This window comes from Uloborus diversus, chromosome 10, assembly GCF_026930045.1.
Source record: "Uloborus diversus isolate 005 chromosome 10, Udiv.v.3.1, whole genome shotgun sequence".
In the NCBI taxonomy this organism is placed as follows: Eukaryota; Metazoa; Arthropoda; class Arachnida; order Araneae; family Uloboridae; genus Uloborus; species Uloborus diversus.
This window is the reverse complement of record NC_072740.1, coordinates 92,009,752-92,037,328: the sequence shown is the minus strand read 5'-3', so window position 1 is coordinate 92,037,328 and position 27,577 is coordinate 92,009,752. Positions and strand designations below refer to the sequence as shown.

Genomic DNA, 27,577 nt, shown 5'->3' with positions numbered 1-27,577 from the left:
ATACAGCTGGAGGTTCAAAGAAGCATTGTTGTTGAAACTGTTTCTTGTAAAAAAAAGTCAACTAATCAATAAGGTTATTACATAAGGAAATGAAAATATTATAAATGCTAGTGTGCATTTGGTTATTATCAGCAGCTAATCCAAAAAGAAAAGCAGTGAAACTGGCCGCTAGTTTGCTCCTTTGTTAAAGCAAAATTATTATTTAGGCAGAATATTGATAAATTTCAAATTTCAGAATTTGTAAGTAATCTTATCACAATCTTTTCACAAAAGTATGCAGTAATCTTATCACAAAAGAACAAACTTATAAGAAAACTGCTGAATAATATCGCGTGAACGTGAACAATAGTTTTTATGACATTTCATCGCGTGCCTTATTTTGGTATTATAAATGTTATATATCTTTCTTTTTTTTTTTTTTCATCGCTAAATGTAAAAACAAAAATATTTATGACTCTAAATTTAGTATTTTTTTAACTCTTTTATTTTCTTCAGATATTTCCAGTTTGTTCTCAGCTCTAGTAGAAACAGTGAGATTTTTTTTTATCACTTAAGATAAATTGCCTTCAATATAGTTTAAATATATTTACAGCAGGAAAAGATATCTTTTGATAACAGTAAAAAGGCATAAAGTTTTGAGATATGCTCCACAAAAATACTACATAATATAGCTCAGAATATAACTTATTTACTGCTTAAAGTTAACTTTTATGTGATTAGAAAGTTCTTCATTTGATTTTTATTATGTTTAATCTCTTGTAGCGATGGAGACACGAGACATTACGAAGAAATCGAATTTAAGAAAGGTCAAGCTCGAATGGCTGGACAGGCCATGTCTAATGGAGAAATTATTTCAAATACATTGCCGAGATCTGGTAGGTATGAGAAAGGAACTTTTGAGGAGATGTGAATGAGGACTTTTGATTGCACATTTTGTTCATAACATTTTTGTTTTCTGGGAAAATGTTAGTGGTCTGATAAAATAGCGTGAAGAAAGTGTTGAAAAATGGCAATAAAAGGTTTGCAAAAAAAAAAAAAAAAAATAATAATAATAATAAATAAATAAATAAATAAATAAATAAAAATAATATTAATTTGAATTTTTGGCACTTTTAATTCAAATTATGTTTTTCGCAATCACGAGCGTGTGTGTGTGTATGTATTCATGTGTGTGTGTAGGAGTGTGTGTTTGTGTCTCTGCAGGCATGAGTGTGTGTATGTGTGTGTGTAGGAGTGTGTGTTTGTGTCTGTGCAGGCATGAGTGCGTGTATGTGTGTGTAGGAGTGTGTGTTTGTGTCTGTGCGCAGGCATGTGTGTGTGTATGCGTGTAGGATATGGACGCAACCTGGAGACGGTTGTCACTGGAGGAGCAGCATCGTGAGGTCGGCCCACGGGTGGTGCTGGCAGAGGGTGGCGCCGGTGGGAAAATAAAATGATAGGACATCTAAACAGTCAAATGAAAGCAATAAGCAATCGCGATTGCTCAATAAAAAAAACAAAAAAAAAAAAAAACAAAAAAAAAAAAAAAACACGAGGCTTTAAAAATTGCCACATAAGTTCAATATGGAAACCAATATTAAAAGTTCTCTGTTCCTGGGTGGGTGGGAGGTGAGGGAAGTTGCGTCGACGGGGTTGCCAGAAACGGGTCGACACTACGCCGGGGTTTAAGCCAAATTCAAAAAATTTGTTTTTTTTTTTTTTTTTTGAAAAAAGCCAATTTCGGTCTGGCTTAAAAAAATCGTCTGGCTTCTTGACTTTATTTTTCTTTCGAATTATTTTGAACAACCTTTTGACAAAAATTGAAGTTTTTTAGACTAGGATTTGTTTTTTTCTTCATACCTTTTTTGAAAATTTTATTTGCTCTTTTTTAACCCTACTTCAACTTCGTGATAACGAATATTTTTGTTTTCAGGATGGTAATAGGCGATGACTTGCGGTCACTGGAGTATTTATTGTTCCAGAAGGCCTATAGCTGTTCTCTATCGCAGAATGCTGATCTTTGATCTTAATATGCAATTACTTTAGATTGGATTGTCCACCCCTCAAAAGCGGTGGCGCACCTTCCGAATAAGAATAAAGGCCTTTAAAGCACCACACTGCTTAAAATTTCAATCAGTCAGTACCAAATAGGCTCCCCCCCCCTTCCCTTCATTCCACGTTGTCACTCATGCTTTAGCTATTACAATTAGCAATATATCCCTACAATATTGTCTTTTAAAAACAACTCACTCTGAAAAATTTCCGAGCGCAATGACACCCCCTCCCCCTGGCCCGTCATTTAGAAGGATGAGGGGGGATCAACTGTCCCCCTGACTTTGGGGAATCAATGTATTTACGTGTGGGCGTGGTTTTTGCTGTTTTTTGGTTTATTTACAATAAGTACATACTCTCTCCTTTCGTGGAAAAATTCAAATTGATAGGCCAGCCCTCCACTGGCCCCCATGCTTTAATTTGCCCAGTTGAGCTGAAAAAAGAAGCTGATGAAATTCTTCTTTGTGATGTATTTTAGTAAAAAAAATAAAAATTAAGGAATGGTATTATAGTCTTTTTTTTTTTTACTCATATATTACACAAATTGAAATTCATCATTTTTTGAAAGGATTTATTGAAGGCTAGTAACTGAAATTGAATTCCTTGGGGCTCCTTTGAACTTTATATATATATATATATATATATATATATATATATATATATATATATATATATATATATATATATATATAGGCTTGCTTTTTGAATGATTTGGCTTTTCTTCATCACAATTTGGCTTTCTTTCGAAACAACTTGGCTTCAATTGTTCTTCTTCGTCTGGCAACCCTGCGGGGGCGTCACCACGCCATCTCGGGTTTTCGACGGGTTTTTTTTTTTTTTTAGTTTTCCGTACATATTACCACAGCTATTTTCTTGCGGGTAAAAGCATAGCTAGCTAAACCAAAAGACGTAAAGGTACAGTCATAGAAAAAAAAAACGAAACACTCGATCGTATTCAAAGACTATTGACACTAGAGACACGTGTGAGGTGTCATTGTTTCAGGAATAAAAAGTTCTACATAATTATGTTAAAAAATCATTGTTAAGGGGTCGTCTTCATATTAAAACGAGCATCAACTTCAATTTTTTCGATGAGAACCCCCTTTTTTTAGCACATATTTGTGATCAGCATTCATTTTTAACTCTGTATACAAAATTTTGTTTAATTTGAACCATCCGTTACTTCAGAATTGAGTTCTGAAAAATTCCTTTCGTAATGTTAAAACGTATTTTGATATTTTTACTCATAACACAAAAACTAGATTAGGCAAGGCAAAGATTGTTTTTTTATATCAAAATATGAATCGACCCAATAATAAAAACGCCCTTTACAACACCTAAAATGTAATTTTAGTTTTTTTTATGAATTATTTAAATATTTTTTGAAAAAAATATGATCTGAAACCATATTAAATTTTACTAGAAAAACAATCTAGAAGAGCTTTTATGCGGGAATCCAAAATTTGAGCTCAAAATATTCAGTAGTTTTTGCACTATGCTTAAAACTTCATTTTTTCTCACTTTAGGGGACCGTATACTATTTTAAAACAGAAATTATGAAAGTTAGTTTCTTCGTAAAAAAAGAAAAAAAAATGTTCAACAAAATAAGCAAACCAATTATAACGTGGTTTTTTTACATTAGAGTTACGTCTATGAATTTTTTAAATGCATAAATTTATTCGCTGTCTCTGCAGAAAAACAACACAATATTGCAACTGTCAGTTTTTTGTGGATATCATTCAAACGTCAATGTGTAAATAATGCGAAACACTACTTCATTGTTTGATAAAAGAATAGTTTATAGAACTCTTTTAATTAAAAGCTACACGTAAAATACTTCTGTTTTTTTTTTTTTTTTTTTTTTTTTTTTTTTTTTTGCAATAGACAGTGTAGAATTAACGGCTCTTCCTGGTAATAATTTGCTAAAAGGAAGAATTATTGCCTTGTCTAAATCGGGAAAAAGCACTCGAAAAATAGCCGACGGTGTGAAGTTTCGCCTTTAACAGTATCCAGATGGGTCAATAGGTAATATTTGCTCTTAGATAAGTTTACTGGTTTTTAGGAATTATTATTATTATTTTTTGTAAAGTGTTTGAATAATTTTCAATGTGGTAGGAGAGGAAATTTTAGCAGCAGTAGAGGGCCGCGTGCTTTGAGCCTCATTCTGCACGAAAGTAGTAGTTGTAGCTAATTGTGAACTTTTTTTTTTTTTTTGACTTCGTCAAAAATTTAACAAAACATTAATTTGCGTGTTAGATTAAGTTGAGTTTTTGTCTATTCTTAATTATAATTTAAATACCTTTTTTTTCTCTTTATTTTCTCGGTCATTGTCCGTGCATTTCACATTAAAACTATTCTCGCAAGACAAAGATAAAATTTCAATTCTTCTTTTTTTTTTTTTTTTTTTAATAACGTGGAAAAAATATCGACAAAAAAAATAGAGTTGTAAAAAATTATTGTTTTCAACTACTAGATGCCTATCTTATTAAATGCATGTTTTTCAGAATCCAATATCTGAATATTCGTCCCCACCTTTAGGACACTGACACTCTATTTTAACTTTCTGGTCCTATTCTTTAAGCAAAAACGGGCCACATGGACCAACTGCGAGGGCTGAATGCGGCCCGCGTCTCCACTGCGGTTTGGTTTTCCCATTCGATGACTGCAGTGCGTCCTAATAATGAGCACAACAGCCCTGCACGGAACATCTGGTTTAACCGAACAATGAAGCAGGTGTCATGTCATTGAAGCCAAGAGTGCCTAAAAACTGGTGGATGAAGAAAATTTATCTCACCAGTGAGATGTCGTAAACATACAGCAGATAAATTTACTTTATCTACCAGTTTATTCGCACTCTCAGCTTCAATGAGGTGACTTCTGCATCCCTTACGCTTAGTTTCGATTCCAGTCTGCGAAATCCGTAGCAAGGACGAAAGTGTAGTCTCTGGATAGATTAAACTTATCTGTTCAGTTATGCTTTGTGTAATATTGCTCTAATTGCGTCTGCCTATAGCCTCACACTATAGGAAATGTTCATTTGCAAGTATATAGTCCGCGAAACAAGATTAAATAATACTAAGCTTTGTTTGCATGGTGCTAAGTTACAAAATCAGAGAAATGACAAGAAGTCTGATTTCGATTCACCTTGGTTTAAGCTAAAGTAACTTTTGTCTTTTTAAATTACGAGTTGGACCACCTCGAATCTCGTTGCTAGAAATAGCATTGGAAAATTACTTTCCTAAATTGCTTTTAAGAGCCATTACATGTTTAGCTAAAACCGCCAATTGTGTTATGATTTTTTAATATTACCACGCATTATGATCTTCCGCATCAAATTTGGATTTGAAACAAATTCTCTCTTTTTTTTTATTACAAAAAAGCCGCTAGAACAATTACCGTGTTTGTCCACTGTGTTAATTCATATAACCAATTTTTTACCAAATAAAGTTCGAGTATGAACAGTTTGCTCAATAACGGGTATTTATATTCTCCTGTTTCTGTTTTATTTTTCAGATTGATACTTCGTTCATTTTATGTATATGGAGCAAATTTTCACGGAATAAATAAACCTTGCTTCGCTCGTGTCTCCAATCTATTTAATGCTGCGTCTTCCCACGTTGTGCGGTATATTTTTTATATTTTTGTGTGCGATGGCCTAAATTTCTGCCGATGTTCTGCGAAATTAAAAACGCGCAATTCCATTTTACATCAAAAGACTTTCTATTCATTCCAAAATAAACCTGTAACATAGGTGCAATACATTTATCAAACATATTCACATCATGATTCTTGGTATAAGATTGGATATTTACATTTTTGTGAGGCTAATTTGTTGAATGATTATATAAGCAATACAATAGGTTCATATTAGAAAAGGCAAAAAGTTCCATTAATTTTAATTTGTCCTTATTCGATTTACTAAACAACGATCTATACGATGAACCAGTCAAACCCAGTCCGTCATTCTTAGGTTAATCCTGATAGACAAAAATCTGTAAATATTTTAACTTTTTTTCAAAAAAAAATGTTTTTGACCGTAAATCGTTTTTTGGCGCAACATTATCGGCCCAAAAAGTATCGAATTACGGAAAAAAGAGAGAATTTCAAAAAATCATGAACTGAGCTGGATAATCTCGATCTTTTCTTTGTTTACATTCCGTTACTTGATAAGCCGTGACCTTGAAAGAAGCGTTTTCAATGTGGTGACAGTCCCTAAAACGTTTTTCGTTAATAACTCCTGTTCTACTGCACGGAATGCAGTGAAATTTCGTACCCTGGCTGTATTTTGCGGTCTAAACATAATTATGTAGCAAAAAATAGGGGTTCCCATTTGAAAATCAAGAGTTGGTGCTCGTTTTGCTTTGTATATGGTCCCTTATCAAAATTTTACCTATGTAGTTTTAAAGAAGACTTTAAACCAAGTCGGATGACACCTTTCTTTCCTTTCTAGCATGAATAATGGCCGAATAATTAAAAGTGTTTCGTTTTTTTTTTCTATGACTGTACCTCCAAGAAGGTGTTTTTTTTTTTTTTTTTTCATATTCTCGTTGTAGCTTCAATAACTGCGCATACATTTATTTTCAAGGTTAGTGAAGACTGGAAAGACGGGCATTTCCTCTCCCCTTTTTTTTTCTTTCTTAGAATTTCACGAAAAGCGTGGGTCCCTTTCTTCTTTATGCCAAAAAATACAACTTGTCATTGGAATAGTGTGATTTGTTGAAACCAGGTAGCGGGTGGAGGGAAATAAAATGAGTAACGAATAAAAAAGTCAAAATTGTAGCTGCTCTTGTTTTTAACTTTTGCCAAATGGAACAGAGGATGATGGAATGGCATGCAACCATTATTAGGATTCACAAATGCAACTGTAAATTCTTGGGACTATTGGCGATGTTTGCTATTTTTCATTTGGAAAGAAGTTCGTTACCAGCAATTGACAAGGCAAATGAAACATAAACTCAGAAAAAGTAAAAGCAAAATAAAGTTATCTCACATGTAGCAGAAAAAAAAAAAAGGAGCTGAGATACATTCCAGAAGTGTTTTCGCACTCCCTTTTAACTCAGAACAGAAACAGGGAAACTTTTTCTGACAGTGCACGGGGCTCCAATAAATATGTACAATAAACGAGCAGAAATTAACATCTTTCTAGAGAACAACAATGATAATAAAACCAGATATTGCTTCCTTCCCTCCAGCTGAAGGTGCAACAAATTTTAAATTCTTCAGGTTTTATCACCAGGTTTAGAAATACTTAGTAAAATCCCTTCCAACTGACCTTTAGAGATAGAAAAAAGTAGACACCTCTTGGAAAACCGTAAAACCTTTGAGTCTTCCTACGCCTCACGCCATTCTCTGCATTACTTTTTGTTCGTGTATGGGTATGGCATAATATGAGCCTGCAGAAAAATTATAGCAGACTGCAGAATATGCATAAACTTTCAGGGCATGTGACTTGGGTGTGTCCTGCCTAAAATCAGCAAACTCTGATACTTGTTACTAATACCAATCGGATCACCTAGCCCTAGTAGCAATTGCTAGTCGATTTAAGACTGAGAGACCGGTTCGTTTTAACGCGCACCATTTTAGGTGGAAATCCGAATTAGGTCAGACAGCTCATTATAGATGAAAGCACCATCTATCAACATTTCGAAATTTAGAACCAAATCAGAAGTCGAACGACTGACTTTTAAAATGCCCCAAAACATAGGAACGGGGAAAATTTTTTTCAAGGGCTGTCAGCTCTGCCTCCTGAAATTAAATGAACCCTCATTTGCCTTATTTGTATAAAAAAAGTCATAATCAGTGGCAGTGTTATCAGCTTAAGGGGTCAATAAAAAATATCTTTTTATATGAAAAGGAGCTTAATTTTGAGTATTCTTTGCGGACCCTGTAATTCACAGGTTTGTGGGCCTACATCACCGCTGTTGGTTCTAATGTTCTTGAGAAATACTACAAAGTGTGAAGAACATACACACGTACGTGTAGAAATAACGTGGAGTAACCAGGGATGCTCGCCTAAGGGGTCTTGGCGCAGATTGCGCCACTGAAATTTCTAGGGGTGGGATGGGGAGTGTTTTGAGAGGCATTTTTCACTTTTGGGGGGATGGCTCCTTAGAACAGATATTAAAATGGAGGAAACAAGTCCAATCATTGGCTAAGAAAAAGCTTGGACAAACAGTTCAAGTGACGTGGCTCAACATCAACGAATGGTTGACACGTTTTGAGTGAAACTAGCGAAAGAAACCTGATTTATTCTACACACACACGCGCAATGCTTTGCTTTAAACTCTATCACGTGACTTGGGGTCCTCGATCTTGGGGGGATGGGCACTTCTGGAATAACTCTCAATTTTTTATTTATTGTTATTGATTTTTGAATTGCTTGAAACATTGTTTTTCTGTTTGATATTTCTATTTTGAATGTACTCCTAAAAATTCATTTCTTCTAGAACATATGGGGCGAGAAATTTCCCTTACAGTGTCAAAAACAAACACTGCAAATATGGAATCCTCCATGGACCAATTAAGAATGCCATCAAAGTTGGAGAAAGATTATGAACCAATAGACGTGAGTTACTCTTTCCTTAGAGATGTTTGGGTAAATTAAATTAAATTTACTGAAGTAATACATTATGTATCTTCATCCGGCCAGTAATAGAAAAGGATGATCGTAAAGAATAATCGGCATTGATCCGCGTTAATTTGCAGGGATATTTTTTCACTGAGTATTACCAACTTCCTTTTATTTTCAGGTTACTGACAGTAACCAGATGGGTGATTCTAAAGATTTACAGAAACTAGATGAACTTTATGATATTCCTGTTGGTGCTACTACTACAGATTTGCCTGCCGGTGTTTTATATAGGGTACACATTTTCTAATTTTTAACCTATTTACTGAAATTTAAAATGAAACAAAAAAATCTGGATTTTTTACTTTCAATAGGATAAGTGACAACTGGTAAATTTTCGGAGAGAATCTGTGATGGCATGAATCACCTCATTATGCTACACTGTAAAGAAATTTCGTAACATCACAGACAATTTACGTGGAACGTTTCAAGATTTCAACCATTTTCATCGATTTCCTGTGAAAATCAAGTATTTTTGTCAAAAATTTTCCGTGACCACTACAAGATGAGAGAATGAAGAATTATCACTGTTGTGAAAACAGGTTTTACCACCAGTTTAACGATTAACTGAGCGTGTATAAATACAATTCATAGTGAAGCGGCTTCTGTTCGAATAGAGCCCGTCCAAATTGACTAAGCTTTCAATGAGAGCAAGTAAGTATCTGGGTTCCGTAGCTTTGCAAGAACTGCAGGCAAGTCAGAACTTGGCGATTACCTGCAATGCTGTCATAGCTTTGGCCATGGTTTGCAACAATGCCTTTGGAGCTTTACTGGTGAATCAGGAGAAATGCAAGCTCTTACTTTAAACCCAAGTTCTTTCAGAAGGTTCTATCGATTTAACTGACACTTACCGGGGATATTTCTGAATTCTCCAGAAACATTCTAAGATAATGTTAGTAAGGTTACTGGATTTTAGAGGAAAGCGTTCCTGTTTTTTGCAAGATATGTTATTGGCACAAATTGGGCACATTAGCTGCCCATTATTTTCCAGGAACGTTTCTGAATTGTCTTTACAGTGTAGGTGTGACAGTTTCTCAGATTCTTATCCTTAATGAAAAATGTTTTTACACTAAAAATATTTCTTTAATACACGCATTTAGTACACAAATAATTTAGTCAACTCGACACTCACGCGTGATAACATATTCTCTTTCTCGAATGCTATGATTCGCACTTAGTTACGTATTTGGAAAGCTAGTTTCATTCTATATTTTTTCTTTATTTTTACTAATTTTGAGCAGATTTCGACGTAAACAGCATCTTTATTGGTTTCAAGCTTTTTTAAGCAATAGAGTAAAGATTCTCTGGTATAATGTTCCAATTCATGTTTGCTTAATACACTGTTAAAATGATTCAAAAACGTTCCTGGAAAAGAATGGACAGCTGATGTGCCCAATTTCTGCCAGTAACATGTCTTGCAAAAAACAGGAACTTTTTCCGCTAAAATTCAGTAACCTTCCTGAAGTTATCCTGGAAGGCTCCTGAAAAAATCAGAAATCTTCCTTGAAAAGCCGGTTGCGTCTCTGGAAAAATAGAGTAAACATAGGAAGGAATCATATATAACAGACTGGCACCTTCCTGATTTTTCAAGGAAGTTTCAAAAGCAAAATTGCAAATATGGCCAAAGCTAAACCAGAATTGTAAGTAATTACACAAATTTTATTCGTCTGCAATTCTTGCAAAGCTGCGTAGTCCATGGACTTATTCGCGCCCTATGGGAGCTTAATCAGTCAGGACGGGCCGCAATCGAGGTAAAGCCGATTACTTTATAAATACACTTTATAAATACGCTCAGTTAATCTTTAAACTGGGAGCTAAAAATATTTTTCAAAACCGTTCAAAATTCTACATTCGTGCTACTTGTAGCAATTCAGGAAACTTTTTGACAATGGTACTGGATTTTTCCAGGAAGTGGATAAAATTCATTGAAATCCCGAAACGTAACACGGAAATACTCAGTAACGTTTCGGAAGTTTTTTAGAGTGTAGTTTTAAAAGTACAGTTTTATACCATTGGATATGATTTTGGTAAATGAAGGGAGGGGGGGGGGGACAAAGACAAATGATAAGATTATTTAGCGCGATCTCTTTGGTATATTTAAACTATATTCTTAAACATACAAATGGTTCCATTCAGAAAATTGTTAACTCTAAAGATCAAGGTATGTAAATAATGCAAGTCATTTTAAAAAAGTGGCACCTATTTTGTAATGTTTTGTGGTGTGCAAAACTGACTTTTTGTTAATGTAAATGAGAAAGTTCTTGTTATTAATTCAGATATTGAATGCCACCTACTGGTGCTAAATACAGTATTTATTTAATTAATATTATTTATGTTTTGATTTTAAATGTTTAGTATAATTTGTCAAGGCATGCGGGGGTAAAGAGAATGAGTTAATAACTTTAAACATTAATAAGACACTGCAAGTTGTATTTTAGAGTGCTCCGTAATTTCCAAAATAAATTTAATAATTTAGTTCATTTTGAAAAAAATGTAGCTTATCTTAACTATTTCACTTTGCCCTTCATTCCCCTACCTATACTTTTTAAAACTGGTTAGAAGTAAAAATAAAATAATTTTCCTATACTTAGGTTCGTTCAACATACAAGTATACTGGAGAAGATGTTGATGAACTATCATTTGAAATTGGAGATATTATTAGAGTCGTGGAGTACGACGATCCTGAAGAACAGGTAAACGAATTTATTCAATTGAGCACGTTTCGTCAATCTTCTTGTATTTGTAAAAACGTTTGATGTTCTACGATCTCGGAGCTACTAGTGGATGATTGTCATTGAGCTGCGTTGTTGTTGTTGCCCTGTGCCAGCTATGCTAGCAATTTGAGGTGCGCTGCTTCATTTTCCCAACTGTTCCAACTTTGGTGTGAAGTCCGACTTCCACAGAACACACATGCCATAAGGACCCATTTATAGGGTAGGCAACCATTCACAGAACAACTGTGAATGGTTATTTTACTGTGTTTTCAAAAAATTTCATGAATTGCTACAAGTTGCTTGAATGCAGACTCCTGGCTGGTGTGAAAAATATTTTTAGCTGCCAGTTTAAAGATTAACAAAGTGTATCGTCTTTAATACGATTACGACCCGTCCAGGTTGACTAAGTTCTTAATCCGAGTGAATGAGTCTCTGATGAGCTGCAGGTAAGAGAGATGTTCGGTTCTGCCTTAGCTTTGGCCATTGATACTTGTGAAGCATTTTTAGTATCTCTGGAAGATTCTAAACAATTGCATTAAGCCTACTGAACTTCTCTTGAAGGTTCTAGAGTGGTTTTAACCTGTGATATCAACATAATCTTCAAGGATAATCTCAGGAAGGTTACTGATTTTTAGCAAAAACGTTCCTGGTTTTTGCTAAATGTTACTGTCAGAAATTGGGCACATTAGCTGCCCATTATTTTCCAGGAACGTTTCTGAATCGTTTTTACAATGTGGGACAAAGTGAAAGATAAAATATTATTATAATGGAATATTTTCTTTTTGATTATTAAAGATATTTTTAATCAACTGAATTAGTAAATAAAAGAATGAAGGAATAACACTGTAAAAACGATTCAGAAACGTTCCTGGAAAATAATAGGCCGCTGATGTGCCCCATTTCTGCCAGTAACATATCCCGCAAAAGCCAGGAACGTTTTCCGCTAAAATTCAGTAACCTTCCTTAAAAATCTAGAAATCTTCCCGTTTAAAGTCAGTCGTGTCGCTGAAACTTCAGAGTTAGCTTAGGTTGATATAATATAACAGCTTGTCACCTTCCTGATTTATGAAGACAGTTCCGAACGCAGTACTGCAGACATGGCCAAAGCTAAGCCAAATGGCAAGTACGTATCAGGCATCTCACTTGATTGCAATTCTTGCAACGCTACCTAGTCCACACTTAATTCACTCCCTTTGGGAGTTTTATCAGCATGGACGAGCGGTAATCGATGTGAAACCGATACACCTTATAAATACTCTCAATTAATCTTTAAACTGGGAGTTAAAAGTATTTTTTACAACAGAGAGAAGTCTGCAATCGGACAACTTGTAGCAATTCAGGAAACCGTTTGACAGTGATACTTGATATTTCCAGGAAGTGGATAAAAACCATTGGAATCCCGAAACGTTACACGGAAATACTCAGTAACGTTTCGGAATTTGTTTACAGTGAAGTAAAAAGAAAATGAAACAATGAATTAATTAATTAATTGGGAAGGGATGGGGGTTCAAAAAATATTTCTTTCAAAATTAAACGAAGAGGAAAGTTCAGTGTCAATCACCGGGCTCTGGCGCTGCAGCTAACGTGTTCAACTTCGCAAAATTCTTAATAAGTGTAATAGTTAATGTTAATAATGTTAATTTTTGCTTGCAGGAGGAAGGTTGGCTGATGGGAGTGAAGGAAGCGACTGGAGAGAAAGGCTTGTTCCCTGCCAATTTCACCAGACCCATTTAAGGATAACGTCATTGGAACGCATTGAAAATCATCCTCAAAAACTTCAACTACTTTTATCCTATTTCACGGACAAAACAGGTTGTTAGAAGCATCGAATAACATTAATGTTTTGATGAAGTTACTTTGCAATCAAAATGTCATCCGACACACTTATTGTTTTTGAGTGTAATTTAGTTTTTATTCCATCGAGGAAAAAATGGGTGCCTAGCAGTCAGTAAGAATCGCATAACACCACTACTGGTTTATACTAAGTGTAAATTATTAAATATGTATTTAAATTATTGTGCTTTTGTCGAAACAACTCTTTTCACTTGTTTGTCATTATGTTGTAGTCAAAATTTGTCTTTACATTGTTCCTTATAAAGCAGTCTTACTTTGTGTTTTGCCTTTATATGACGCTCTTTTTTTTTCTGTTAAAAAATCCCTGTGACGCATGGTTTTACATGTATTATTTTTGTTATGAAGTAAAATTCTATTTGTCTGAGAATTGTAATATTATTCATGTTGTTAAAGCTTTTAAAGCTTAAATACTTTTGGTAACTTAAAATTTTCCCGTCAGTAACTTCAAAATTAATCACGCTCTTACCCAAATAGAGTTATTGTAGATTTTCAATAAAACAAATCAATGTAGCATATAGTAAGCATAAATGTTTCTTTAGCTTGCTTGTGCTAAACGAAGCATTATGATAATACAGTTACTTTGATCTCAGTTTTTCAAGACATTTCTTGAAAAACATGCAGTGTAGTGACTTATTAGAAAGCTGTAAATTCAACATAGTTTTAGTCTTTAGTTATGCAGTTACTGAAGGGACTACGCTTTGTTGCCTGATATTTACCCAAGTCAAGCGATTTTAAAATTCTTTTATGCCAATGTGATTAACTCACCGAATGTAAAGTGCACGTTGCAAAATAAACGTATCATTAACGTTGCAAAATTAACGTATACGAACGTTATGAAACGTTTCTTAGCGAAGTTATAAATTTATATCTGGTATACTGACTGTAGCAAAACTAGCAGTTTTTTATGAAATCAAATCTATTTTATTACCATATTACCAATCCTAATCTAAAAGGCGTTTTTTGATTGATTTGATCCAGAAAGGGTCTATTTTGTGCCTCAAGACAGCTGTTTGTTAAGACCAATAGATTTTATATTAGGAGAAACCTTCTCATATCGCGTTATGTACCTAATTTAAAAAGTATTTTTCTATACACATATAATAGTGTTTAAAATGTTTATTAATTAAAATTTACGTTTTTTAAGCAACAAAATGAAATAAAATGAAACATTATGTAAATTTATTATTGTGATGGTTCACTTATATTATTTGTTAGAAAAAATAAATTGATTGATATCTAAAACAGTGTAATACGACAATAAAATCAAGTTTTGAAACACATACATAGTTGATTACTTTTGTGTACATCTTTCAAACAATATATTTGTGACAACTTCTGTTCAATAAAATATGCTATTTCTCACAGAAATTGCTGTGTTCAATCAATTTAACAGGTGTGACATTTTTAAGCAAATTTTTGAACTTTATTCTAGAAATTTCAAGCATTGGCTTTTAATTTTTACAGATATTAATATAAGGAGCGATTATATATCAAGTACACACTACCAATTATTTCACTTAAAAAATAATGATTTGTACGTGCTACGGGTGTAATGTTTAAGTCCCACATAAGCGAAATAAGATAATTAAGATACATCAGATTTCCCACATAAGATGTTAAGATACATCATGGGCTATTATGTTCAAATATATAAAAACTCAAGGACAAAGTTAAAAATTCCTAGAATAAAGGGCAAATATATCTCATTCCATCCTAACCACAAAAAAAAAAAAAAAAAAAAAAAAAAAAACCGATAATATCTCAGTATTTTCTTTTCTGACTGCTTTCAGCAGATACAATAAACTTCTGCTGCAAGGAAATACCACTTGTTTTCTTTGTTTTTTTTTAAATAATATATAAAAGTTTTATAGAAGTTTGTTAACCATGTGTTTTGAAAAACAACATCTGATACTTAAAAATGTTTTCTTTGTGTTGTCATATTCACGAGAGAGAAACTTTTTTAAAATTGAATATTGTTGACAACAAACTTACAAATTAAGTGGCCTTCAAAAGTTAAGGTGCAACTTTTTTCCAAAACTTTTTCAATGGCAGTAGCAATAAAATTTATGGTTTATATGAATTAAAATAACGAATTTGAAAAAAAAAATGGCAAACGCAATAGTTAACACTTTTATTTCACAGTGTAAAAACAATTCAGAAACATTTCTGGAAAATATTGGGCAGCTAATGGGCCCAATTTCTGGCAGTAACATATCTTTAAGAAAAACAGGAATGTTTTCCGCTAAAAGACAGTAACCTTTTTGACTCGAAAACGGAATAACTTTGACAGAAATTTTCTTTCGATTGGCCCCCTTCAATTCTAAGAAAATTTTATACACAGGTAACTTTAAGTGTGTTAAAACACCTGGTTAAAAAATCTCGGTGGGCTATTCACAGGCAATCACCAAAAACATTTTTTTTTCAAATTTTAAGTCAAAAAAAAAAAATGAAACTCCTTTCAGAACTAATGCTTGTTAAACTGTCTTTCTCGCAAAATGAAAGCCAACACATATAAAAGGAGTCACAGCATGAGAGTACACAAGAGAAGTGGAAGGGAAGCATTGAGACCAAATCCAAAAGTCGCTAGAAGTTAGTGTCCCCCCTCCCCCCCCCCCCCGAAAAAAACATTGATAGTGAGAAGCAAATGAGTGTTAGGGGCAAAATAAAAAATTTGGAGATAACCAGTACAAATGGTGAGTGCAGTGGCGTAGCTAGGGAGGGGCGAAGGGGGCGGTCCGGCCCGGGCGGCACTTTTCACACTTTGGATGCAAAAAAATTAACGCTTTTTCCCAATAAGGAAATCAGGCTTTTGATCTATTACTGGGGGCAAAAAAGAAAAAAAAATGGCCTCCGAATTTTAAGGTTTTAGTACGACAATGATAATAAAATTACACTAATACAAAACATGTGTTTTTCTTGTGGACACCTCAGCACCATTGTTTGTTTTTTTCTCTTTCTTCGTCTCTAGCTAGACTGAGGGAGGTGGTGGGTTAAAGTCAAGGGATCAAGTTTTTTTTTTTCGTTTTTCCTATTAAGGTTAACTATTGCGGATCATAGTTAGAGATTTTCTTGCCAACGTTAAAATTTTTTCTCAATTTCAGCCAAATACATTTCAGTTCAGTCAAAAAAAGGAGATTTTTGAATTTCCAAAAGGGAGTCATTACACTAAAAATCACCAACTGGTATCGCAAACATAGATAATAATAGGCATAAAAACTGATACTACATTCAATATCAAGGTGAATGTTATGAACCAAAAAAGAAAGAAAGAGAAAAAGGAAAAACATGCAAAACATAAATCACGACTCTCTTTCAGGATCATTCAAATCGTTATCTAGCTGAAAAATCTCCTTTTATGACGTATCCATACTTGTTTGCATTACTTAAACCTATATTCCAGAACTGTTATTCTTTTCTTGCATTAGACTTTTTCGCGGCAAATCATTTGGGAGCAGGGACAGCGTAAGTAATATTTTATGGTATGAATTTTAGTCAGAAATATTTTTAATCCCTCTGCAAGAGTATTTATCTCATTGAAAATCGGAAATATACCTGTAAAATTCAGTCAGGTATATTTTCACGGTATTTTAAATAAAAATTTAGTGTCAATTAATAATGGATAAAAGGAAGAAATTATGTTTTTAAAAAATTACATTTGAATGTTTTTTTTAAGTTTCAAACCTATTGTTAACAATCGATAGGTTTAAAACTAAAATGGTACACAGAGTTCTTAATTTCCTACGATGTTCTATTTCATTCTAAAAAAAAGTAAGTTTTCTATAGACTAAAATAGTATTATTACGGTGTTAAATGTTTCAGTATACTTTCACTCCTCTAAAATTAATTTCACACCCCTTAAAACGCCTCAAGAAGTATTTTCATTCAAAAAACAAATCCTAGAAATATCTCCATTTAGTGTCGTAGATCTATCAGTATTGGATGGGCAATTTCTTAGTTGAAACTAACGCAATTGAAATAGTATCGAACTAACCAGTTTTTATATTAAGTATTTAGTTGCAATAGTAGTAGTAGTTTACATTACTAGCCCCATTTCAGACCCAGATAAAAAAAAACCTTAAACTTTTTCATTGAATAATATATTTTAAATTATTGAATTTCAATATGGGTCATCGGAAAGACATTTTTGGGATGCGGAGTTCTTTTTCAACTTCGGCAAAAGTTGAATATCGAAGACAATACTAAATCATAACATTGAGTGACTATATGAGATGAGGTTTAGAAGCTTATTTTTGCATGGGGAAAAAAAAAAAAAAAAAAAAAAAAACTTCATACATACTATATTATTTAAAGTTTTTATGTTAACTGAATGGCAGAAACGGGAGAACAAAGCGTTTCATTCGTTAAATTCAGTGTTTTTTCTCACATGTCTACAGAAAAAGCAGTAATAATAGTAGGGTAGGGAGGTAAAGTGCATCTTTGAAAATCTTTCATTTTTCTTCTTTTTTTTCAGTTTTTTCATCTTCTGTAGTCAAGTTTTAGTGTACAAACTTGCTTATTTAGTTTTCTATGAAAATAAAATACTAAAAAAAAAAAAAAAAAGTCAAATTTCAACATTTCCCTATTATTAGTATAGAATCCGAAACGAATTTCTTCAAGTATCTCAAACACTAATTTCTGCAGGTACAGCCCTTTACCTTTCAGACGGCAGTATAATTGGGTAGTTGGGTAGACATTAAGGAAAAGCGAGAACATTTAGTTGAAAAAAATATTGGAAGATTTAACTAGACGTTACTGCCTTGAATATATACCATTTGAATAAAAAAAAAATTTCAACAATAAATAAATAAATAAATAAATAAATAAATAATAAATAAATAAATAATAGATAAATAAATAAATAAATAATACTCAAAACTACGTTGATGTAACCACATACGAATATATTGCGTTCATGAGTTTTGGAATTGTAGTATAACTTCGATTAAACGATGCCTGATTTAACAGTCAGGCATCGAATCAACAAATTTATTTTAAAAAACGTATCGGCTTTTTTTTCTTTTTTGAAAGTTTATTTTGAAATTTCTGATACAAAATGAATATATTGCTGCAAATGTTCGTAACTTTTCACTTACTTATTCATTATTCCTACAATAACCAAAAAATAAAAGATTTGTTATAAACTTGATCTTTGATCTACTCGTATTTTGATTCACTGTTATGAAAATATTCTATATGGAAATATATTCTATACATTAAAAAGCGGTAATATTTTTTTTTTGTTCTTACACAACTATTGCACGCAAGTTAGGCGCATTCGGCAAGATTATTTAAGCTTTTTACTTCCTTTTACAAAAAAGGAAGTATTGTATTCGCGAAAAATATTTCACTCAAAAATCGGCTTCAATTTCCATTTTGCTCACCCCCGAATTAATGTTGAGTTTTTTTTTTTTTTTTTTTCAACCCGACTACACGCGGATAAGTGCCTAAGAATGTATAGGCACCCGAAATATCCATTTTGACATTCCCCGAGTTAATTACAACGACTTTTCTCGTGACGTCCGTATGTATGTGCGTATGTGCTGATGTGCGTATGTGGGTCAAATAACTCAAGAACGGTATGTCCTAGAAAGTTGAAATTTGGTATGTAGACTTTTAATGGAGTCTAGTTGTGCACCTCCTTTTTTGGTTGCATTTGGGTGTTTCTAAAGAGGTCTTTTGTCCCTTTTTGGGGGGAAATCATAGTTAATTTCGAAGTAAACTCAAGTGGTGTTATAATTTGGCGGACACTTGGCGATATATCGCCAGTCTCTTGGTCGCCAAGTTTTGTCGCCAACTTGGCGACACATTTGGCGATTTTTTAAAAAATCTGTTTTAATTTGGCAACTGTTGGTGATATTTAGAGAGTAAACTATTGAATCACACGTCTGTGTGTACGTATTAATGTATGTTTGTGCGTATGTGCATATGTGCGTATGTGCGGATGTGCGGATGTATGTCGCATAACTCAAGAACGGTAAGTCCTAGAAAGTTGAAATTTGGTACGTAGATTCCTAGTGGGGTCTAATTGTGCACCTTTCTTTTTGGTTGCATTCGAATGTTCCAAAGGGAGTCTTTTACACCTTTTTGGGGGGAAATCAATGCTAATTTCAATGCAAACTCAAGTGGTGTTATAATTTATGCAAACACTTGGCAATACATCGCCAAGCTTTTGGTCGCTAAGTTTTGTCGCCAACTCGGTGACAAATCTGGCGATTTGTTTTAAAATCTGGTTTTTATTTGGCCATTGTTGGTGATATTTAAAGAGTTAACAATTGAATCACATTAAAATTGCCAATAATGGGGAAATAACTTTAAATTGGTGTAAAAGGAAGTCATGTGAGGCACACATCAGCTCGTTTATATCTAGAGAAAAAAAAAAAACTCACCAACTTTGCAGACTTGCTTGTGTTACTGGCAAGGTGTAAAATGACTAAGCTTAGCAAGTATGAACTAAACTTTGCAAATTATGCTGTTTTTGACTTAGTTGCGATAATCTGCAAATTTTTTTTTTTCATCTGCGATTGTTGTATTTTTGCCTTAATTACTTCCTTTTACAAAACAAAAAGGAGTATTGTATTCGCGAAAAAATTTTCACCCAAAAATCGGCCATAATTTCTATTTTACTCGACCCCGAATGAATGTTGAGTTTTTTTTTTCAACCCAACCACACGTGGATATATGCCTAGGAACGTACAGACACCCGAAATATCCATTTTGACGAACTCCGAGTTAATTACGACTTTTCTCGTGACGTCCATATGTACGTATGTATGTACGTGTGTATGTATGTCGCATAACTCAAGAACGGTATATCCTAGAAAGTTGAAATTTGGTACTTATACTCCTAGTGGGGTCTAGTTGTGCACCTTCCTTTTTGGTTGCATTCGTATGCTCCAAAGGGGGTCTTTTGCCCCTTTTTGGGGGGAAATCATTGTTAATTTCGATGTAAACTCAAGTGGTGTTATAATTTGGCGGACACTTGGCGATATATCGCCAGTCTTTTGGTCGCCGAGTTTTGTCGTTAACTTGGCGACAAATTTGGTGATTGTTTTTAAATTTTTTTTTAAAATCTGGTTTCAGTTTGGCCACTGTTGGTTATATTTAGAGAGTAAACTACTGAATCATATTAAAACTGCCAATAATGAGAAAATGACATTAAATTGGAGTAGTAAAAGGAAGTCATGTGATGCAGACATCAGTTCGTTTAAAGTTTTAATTTCTGTTTTGTTCTTTGTTCTGTCGCTTATAGCAGCCCTTTTGATGTGATGGGAAATTTTACCAAAATATGATATTTGTAATAATTTTCTGTTAAATATCTTGTTAATATGAACTAGCTGAAACATTATGCCTGCAAGAAAATAAACTAATAACTAATAAAAAGGAGAATGAATATGATATCATTTTCTCAATAACTATTTTTTAAAAAAAGAAAAACATTTTCCATATCAAAACAATTACTTTGATAAATGAGGACGAACAATTGCTATAGAAGTTTAGAAGGGAAGTCGTTACTTGCGTACAGGAAAAAGTACCATGACAGTTCACTGCACACCTTTTCATCGCTACATTGACACAAATTAATCGCGACTTGAAATCATTTAAATGCAAGTTCACCTGAATCTTTACGATTAGTGATTGCTTTCAAAAATACTTTTAACATTTTAAAGGTGTTCTTAAATTTATTTAACTGATATAAGCTCTAATTCGTCTTAATAACAATTCAAAATTGCCTATTTAATAAGAAGAAAATATTCTAGACCCCTTAAAATGATGTTTTATTCTATTTTCTCAACGCTTACTCTATTATCTACACTATGTGTATTCTACTTTATCACTGAAAGGTAGTAAATAAAGACGTCGCTGATTTGATTTGCTATAAACGTTTATTGCGATGAATTGACTTGTCTAGAAAAGTAGAATATTTTCGCTCAGAATGAAATTCTTTTTATCATGACGAACAATATGTCACGGCTGTTCAAGAGTCAATATCACCATCTTATCAGTTAGAAAATGATCGTAAAAAAACGTGAGGAATAAAATCTTTTTCTGCAAACGGTGCTTTAAAAATGTAAACTCACTTTACGTCTTAGTATGATTGTTTTAATTTTTAATTTTGTGTTTTGAAGCAAGATTTGATTTAGATATTGCGCTCAGTGTGAATCATTTATTAGGAGACCTGCATAAAAAGACTTCAATAAATGAATATGACTGAGTGATTAAAACGAGTAAGTATCAACAAACAGTAGGCATCAGCAAATCAATGATAAATCAAAACGAAACGCGTTCTTTTAAACTTACTTTGCCTTAGTTTGTTTTAAACACAAGATAATTTTTGGAAGTCTCTAAATGATTTTTATTTCAGCAAATTTATTTTTTTTCTTTCAATGTTCAGATTATTTTTGACGCCTTATCCATTTAAAAAATTAATAACTAAGACTTGGAAAGTACAACCAAACGTTTTGTGTTCACTCGAGAAAATAGTATTCTACCTTGGGTAGGTAAACGGCATTAACTGCAAATTTTTCTTTTTCGGCAGTTTCGTCATCTATTGTGCGTTAGCTTTACTGTGTAAACTTGCTCGTGTGGTTTCCGCTGAACAACAAAGCAGTGTGGTTTCCGCTGAACAACAAAGCACGTAAAAAACGTCCAATTCCAACATTTCCCTACTGTTAGTATTGAATTCAAAACGCGTTTCTTCAAATAAAAACATTTCTGCAGATACTGCCGTTTACCTGCCCACGGCAGCATTGTTTCAATATTGCAATGTCCTCTATGTTCAATTTTAGGGTGGAATTTTATTCTAAGGTAAAATTTGGGGTGAAATGTTTATTTTAAGCTTCGGAAAAACTATAATTTTACATATGATTCTAGGGACACCCTCTTTAACGGTTAAAATAGTCTAAAGAATGAATTCTTTCTTTTTCCATAGAAATAAAAATTAAGTAGCTATCTGACTACTAATTGTTATCCTGACTAATGGAGTTCTAGATATTTCTCTGATAATTAAGGAAAAAAAATTAGCATTTTTAACTGCATTCCTAAATAATCCACTTATTTACTAAGCTGTACAAAATAATGTTGAAACATAATAGATAAAGTATAAAATTGATATTAAAATGTCGAATTACTTTTCATTAATTTTAAATGTAGGTAGCAACTCTACGTTGTATTTTTCTATTATTTTATATCACTCAGTCAAATAATTCTCCACGTGCGATTATTTAAAGATATTTCGCAGTTAAATTTGTAAGCTGTTCTTTATACGAAGAATTACGCTCAAAAATCAGACAGTTTAAAAAATTTTGTAACTAAAACACAATCTTTTTTTCCCCTAAATCATACAACTTACGTTTAAAAAAAATTCCGACACCGTTATAAATTTATTCACTTATTTTTTTCTCTTTTCGCTCTTTTCCTCTTGTTTTTTTCACATCCTTTTTTTTTTTTGGTCAGAAAATTAAACTCTGATTTCAGTGCTCTGAGATATTCAAGGAGTAAAACTTTTTGCGCGAAAATATGAATGATTAAATTGAAATATTGCATGCAGATCAATTTGTGTAGCAGGAAATATCTTTTTAACTGTGGCAAAAAAAAGATCTTTTGGATGCAAATTGCGAAGTAAAAAATTTGCAACATCAAAAAGAGATGGATCAAAAACTTTTCGCATACTTGTAACCCTAAAACACGTGTAAACCACACGTTTTCAAATTTGTGCCGTAGTAACGTTAACTTAATCTTAATAATGAAGAATGATGTTTGTACTTACAGAAAATGTTGAAAACGTTCCTGACACTAGTTTTGCTTCCTGTCTTTTTAACATTCCCCGGATTTTCTGAATGCCGGCTGCCAAAACAACCTCACATAATATTTATCTTAGCAGACGATCTCGTAAGTTTATTTTCCATTGCTTTTTTTAATCCAATTTTTTTCATAATCAAGTGATTTATTTAATACTAGTTGTGTCACCGGCGTTGCATGGCATATTTCAAAAATAAAAGTTAGGTATATCAAGTGGCGCATGTTCACACTGTAAAAACAATTCAGAAACGTTCATAAAAAATAATGGATGTGCCCAATTTGGGCCAGTTACATATCTTGCAAAAAACAGGAATGTTTCCCGTTAAAATTCAGTAACCTCGCTGAAATTATTCTGCCATATTTCTGAAACCTTTAGAAATGTCCCCGGTTAATGCCAGTCATGTCGCTGGAATCTTCAGAGAAAACTTAGGTAGGTTTAAATTAATGGATTGGCAACTTTTCCTGATTTACCAATAAAGCTCCAAAGAATTACTGAAATCGTGGCCAAAGCTCAGACAGAATTGCAAGTACCAAGCACCTCACTTACCTGCAATTCTTACAAAGCTGCATAATCCAGACGAATTTGCTCTTGTTTGAAGCTTAGTCATTCTATTCTCCAAGCATCTGATTTAAACAGTGCGCTACCACCCCTAAGCCAGGGATATGGCAGAACTACATGCAATACACCAGACAGCCCGGCTATCACATCCTGAGACTGCAGTTTCGTTCTTATTAGAGCAGGCAGATGTTATCTCAATGAAGCTGAGAGTGCTAACAAATTGGTAGATAAAGTGAATTTATCTCACCAGCGAGTGCCCGCAGCATGGTTTGAATTCTTCTTATTGCCTAATGATATAGTTAATACTTATTCAAAGACTCCCCAGAATCTTTTAGAATTCTTTTTTTTTCTACCTATTTTTCACATGCTGCTCTTTCTTTCCATCTTAGAGGAGTTTCCCAATTTCACGGACACCATATTTTAGTTCAGGGGTGTATAAGGATGCAAATTTGTCAGTTTTCTATAAAACATGTGCCCCCCCCCCCCCGTTTTTGGATAAATCTTAGAAAAATTGCTTTGATTTGCGGGGGAAAAAATGAGAAGATTTCAGAACAGATGTTTGGTTTCAGGCTGTTATGAAGCTGTTTTTAGTTGGTAATTATTTATCCAAATATGACATGTATCTACTTTCCATTCTACACAAAATACAATGTCAAGAGATAGCACTTGTCCACGCCAGTTTTTATAAGCGTTCATTTTCATGAAGGTAGATGCGCAGAGGAAACCTGATTGGCGAAAGCAGGGTAGCAATAAAACCGCTAAGCTTGTCATTTTTACTTTTTCGCCAATTAAATGCAGCTATTGCTGCAATTGAAGCATTTTAATAATAAAAATCAAGCAGCAAAAATATATTAGGATACTTTTTTTCTCTTAATTTGACTAATTCTTAAAATCTTAATTATTAATCATCAAAGCAACATATGCTATTCTTTATAATGATAGTAAACATCAACAAACTTCAACCGGTAAACGATAAATTGAAAATGAAATTCGCTCACTCAAAATGAGTTTATTTATTACAATCACAATTATATAAATTATTATGTAATAAAATAAATTTTTCAGGCGGTAAATTTAGAGTAGTTTGATACACTGTCATCTCTTTTCTGATAGGCAATTATGTTAACCTCATTTAACTTTCCTCTGCCATATTTTATTGTTTCAACATTTTTTCTTTTCTGTTTAAAAATGATTTGAAATATATCAAGCGTTCTTTCTTTTCAGGATGTAACAAATATTTTTTTATGAAACAATATGACAAAATATTATATCCCATTTTATAAAACTTGTTCAGAGAATACATTCATATCGCCAAAATGTCACTAAACTCGTAAATGTGCCATTTTCTTCTTTCCTTACCCATTTTATAAGGAATGGGCTCGTTTCTAAAATGATTGGCATTTGCCACATTTCCGAGGTCGGATTTTAAACGTTGTATATTTTGCAAGCAACTTCAATGAGGGAAAAAAACATGAAAATTAAACATTAAGCTCATTTACAGCAATTTTTGTCTCTCATTCAACACTTCAACAGCTTAGCGATAAGAATATATAGTTCAAGTCAAGGAAGCAAATACTTATGTTTGCAGAAAAAATTTAACGCTTATTTTACAGTATTACATTTTCAACTTTTCGATTAGAAATCATACAGTTTACGATTTTTAAGAAACGAGACGTGATGCTAAAAAATTATGATCATTTTTAAATTCATCGCAAAAAAAAAAAAAAAAAAGCCTGAGAACAAGAATGTAAGGAACAAAAAAATGTTATTTGACATTTTAATAAACATATTTGCTAATTAAAGTCGCACTCTCGTAAAGTTTGGAATCTTTTGGTACCTCGTTCCAAAAGTTAACTTCCAGTGGTTCTTGAGCAGCTGGAGCTTCAGACAGAGAGCCGCACACTTTTAGCTATATTTCATACCAATACTGAAAATTTACAATTTAATCAAATTTAGACGATTTAACGCAGTCATTTTAATTTCATTTTCTTTTTTTTCTATAAATAGAACAATTTGTTGCAACAAAAATATATGTTCAATGACTGGTAGCAATATCAACCTAAGTAAAACTTTATACACGATGAATGGCACATTACTAACTTTTGCTTACTTTAACTAAAATTGAATTATGTTTTAGATCTTATTTAAACTTTTAAAACAACATAACATGGCCGTAAGTGCACATTAGTATGAACATTATTTTCTTTTCATTTCAATATATTAGGTAGTTTTTACATAATGGTTTTTACAAAACATTTTTTGTGGATTCGTAAGGCGTTCACCAAAAACTCAAAGAATCCATTATACATGGAGGAGGAGTAACCATCTAACAAATTGGGGACAATTCAAAATAAACAAAAAGAATTGTTAAAAAATTAACTGTATTTCTTATAAAACCTCTTTAATCCTTTTATTATGTTTTATCAAACCTAAAACACAATTGTTATTATTACATTCATTTGAGCTCTAAGAAAAAAAAACAAGTATGACTTCGCAATATTATTGAGTAAAGTGTAAAGCAGTTAAAAGCAAAATAAGTAATTAACTCATATGTGTAAAAGTAAAGCAGTAATTAAAATTATTGATGTGCCATTGGGCAAGTTGGATTGTTCCCTAACCTTAAATCTCATTTAATAGAGAAAATAAGTGGCACTTTATTAAGCAAGAATATTGGGGAAACATTTTCCCTCTATCGATTTACGCAAAAGAATAAAATTCAAGCTTGAAAAATAAAAAATGTAAAAAAGCTTTTTATCATACTTGATCAATATCTTCAACAGGGTTGGAATGACGTTAGTTTTCATGGTAGTCAACAGATTCCTACTCCGAACATCGATGCCTTGGCAAAAGATGGCGTCATCTTGAACAACTATTACGTCCAACCAATCTGCACACCGTCAAGGGCAGCTCTAATGACAGGGAAATATCCAATTAAGCTTGGTAAGTTTTTTCACAATTAAAAATAAATACCTTCAAAATGTTTCAAATAATGATAACGTATTTAACAATTCGCACTCACCAATATATCCTTGGATTTCTTTTATCAGTTTACTTTTTATTACATTACATTAGGTGCAGTGCGTGTATAAGGTGAAAGATTTAGATATGTCGTACCTCCTCTCTTATATTAGTCATTGAGTGATTTTTCAGCGCCAAATTAAAAACATTTTCGGAACCTCCGTGGCCGAGCGGCGGAAAGCGCTTACTCTGACAGCTGCCCATGCGCAGCTAAAAAGGTCGTGCGTTTCTGCCAGTGACCTTATCTTCGTGAGATATCCTTCTTTTTGTATTATATATCTTTCTCGTGGTAGTCTTAAGGAGTCTCACTAGTCGTTCAGACACTCGTCGAGAGACACTAGTCATGCTTTACTGATGCAAAACGTTTCGTAGTACAAGATGATTACTTTTACAAAATTATGTTATTCAAAGTGTCTCAGGTTCTCAACTATGATAATGACTGAAAGGAAGTCAAATATTAATGGCATGAAGCACCATCGTGCATGAACATTGAATATTTATGAAGTGACAGGCAACTAGAGAGTATCGAATTCACACCTATGAGCCCCATGTCCAAAAAAAAAAAAAAAAAAATCACGTAAAAAAAAATTCTCGGAAGCACCACACTAAAACATATCATTTGAGGCAGTGAGAAGCAAAGGAATGTAAGTGGAAATTTTCAAGTTTTGAGTAAAACACGTGTAATGATAACATTCTAGGTAGGCTTTTATTGAATTTTTTTTCTAAATCATGCTGTATAGCAGCAACTACCATGGCTACTAGTACCATCCCCAAGACAGAGGAGAGGTTCACCTACCATGTGTACTGGTTATCTCCAATTTTTTAAATTTTGCCACTTACATCCCTTTGCTTCTCACTGCCTCATTTGAATTTGATAGTGTTTCAATCGCACATTTTTTTTTATTAGCTTTGAAAATCTGCTACACAAAGAGCAGAAATATTGCACTCCTGCTTCATTTAAAAAATTGCTAATTA

General features: G+C 33.1%; 2 protein-coding genes across 3 annotated transcripts in view; both read left to right on the top strand.

Moving 5' to 3' along the window:
• LOC129231275 (myc box-dependent-interacting protein 1-like) overlaps nucleotides 1–14,595 on the top strand; it is a 107,688-nt gene extending 93,093 nt beyond the window's left edge. For both annotated transcript variants that reach the window (XM_054865557.1, XM_054865558.1), the window contains exons 9-13: nucleotides 763–875; nucleotides 8,478–8,596; nucleotides 8,781–8,894; nucleotides 11,251–11,352; nucleotides 13,027–14,595. In XM_054865557.1, coding sequence (XP_054721532.1) covers nucleotides 763–875; nucleotides 8,478–8,596; nucleotides 8,781–8,894; nucleotides 11,251–11,352; nucleotides 13,027–13,107 — 529 coding nt within the window. In that variant the 3' untranslated portion in view covers nucleotides 13,108–14,595. The remainder of the gene's footprint in view (nucleotides 1–762; nucleotides 876–8,477; nucleotides 8,597–8,780; nucleotides 8,895–11,250; nucleotides 11,353–13,026) is intronic.
• Nucleotides 14,596–16,567: 1,972 nt separating this feature from the next.
• The window catches only part of LOC129231346 (arylsulfatase B-like), a 65,598-nt gene continuing 54,588 nt past the window's right edge, over nucleotides 16,568–27,577 (top strand). Inside the window, exons 1-3 of the mRNA XM_054865639.1 lie at nucleotides 16,568–16,689; nucleotides 22,996–23,115; nucleotides 26,365–26,524. Of these exons, the coding sequence (XP_054721614.1) occupies nucleotides 22,999–23,115; nucleotides 26,365–26,524 (277 nt within the window). The 5' untranslated portion in view covers nucleotides 16,568–16,689; nucleotides 22,996–22,998. The remainder of the gene's footprint in view (nucleotides 16,690–22,995; nucleotides 23,116–26,364; nucleotides 26,525–27,577) is intronic.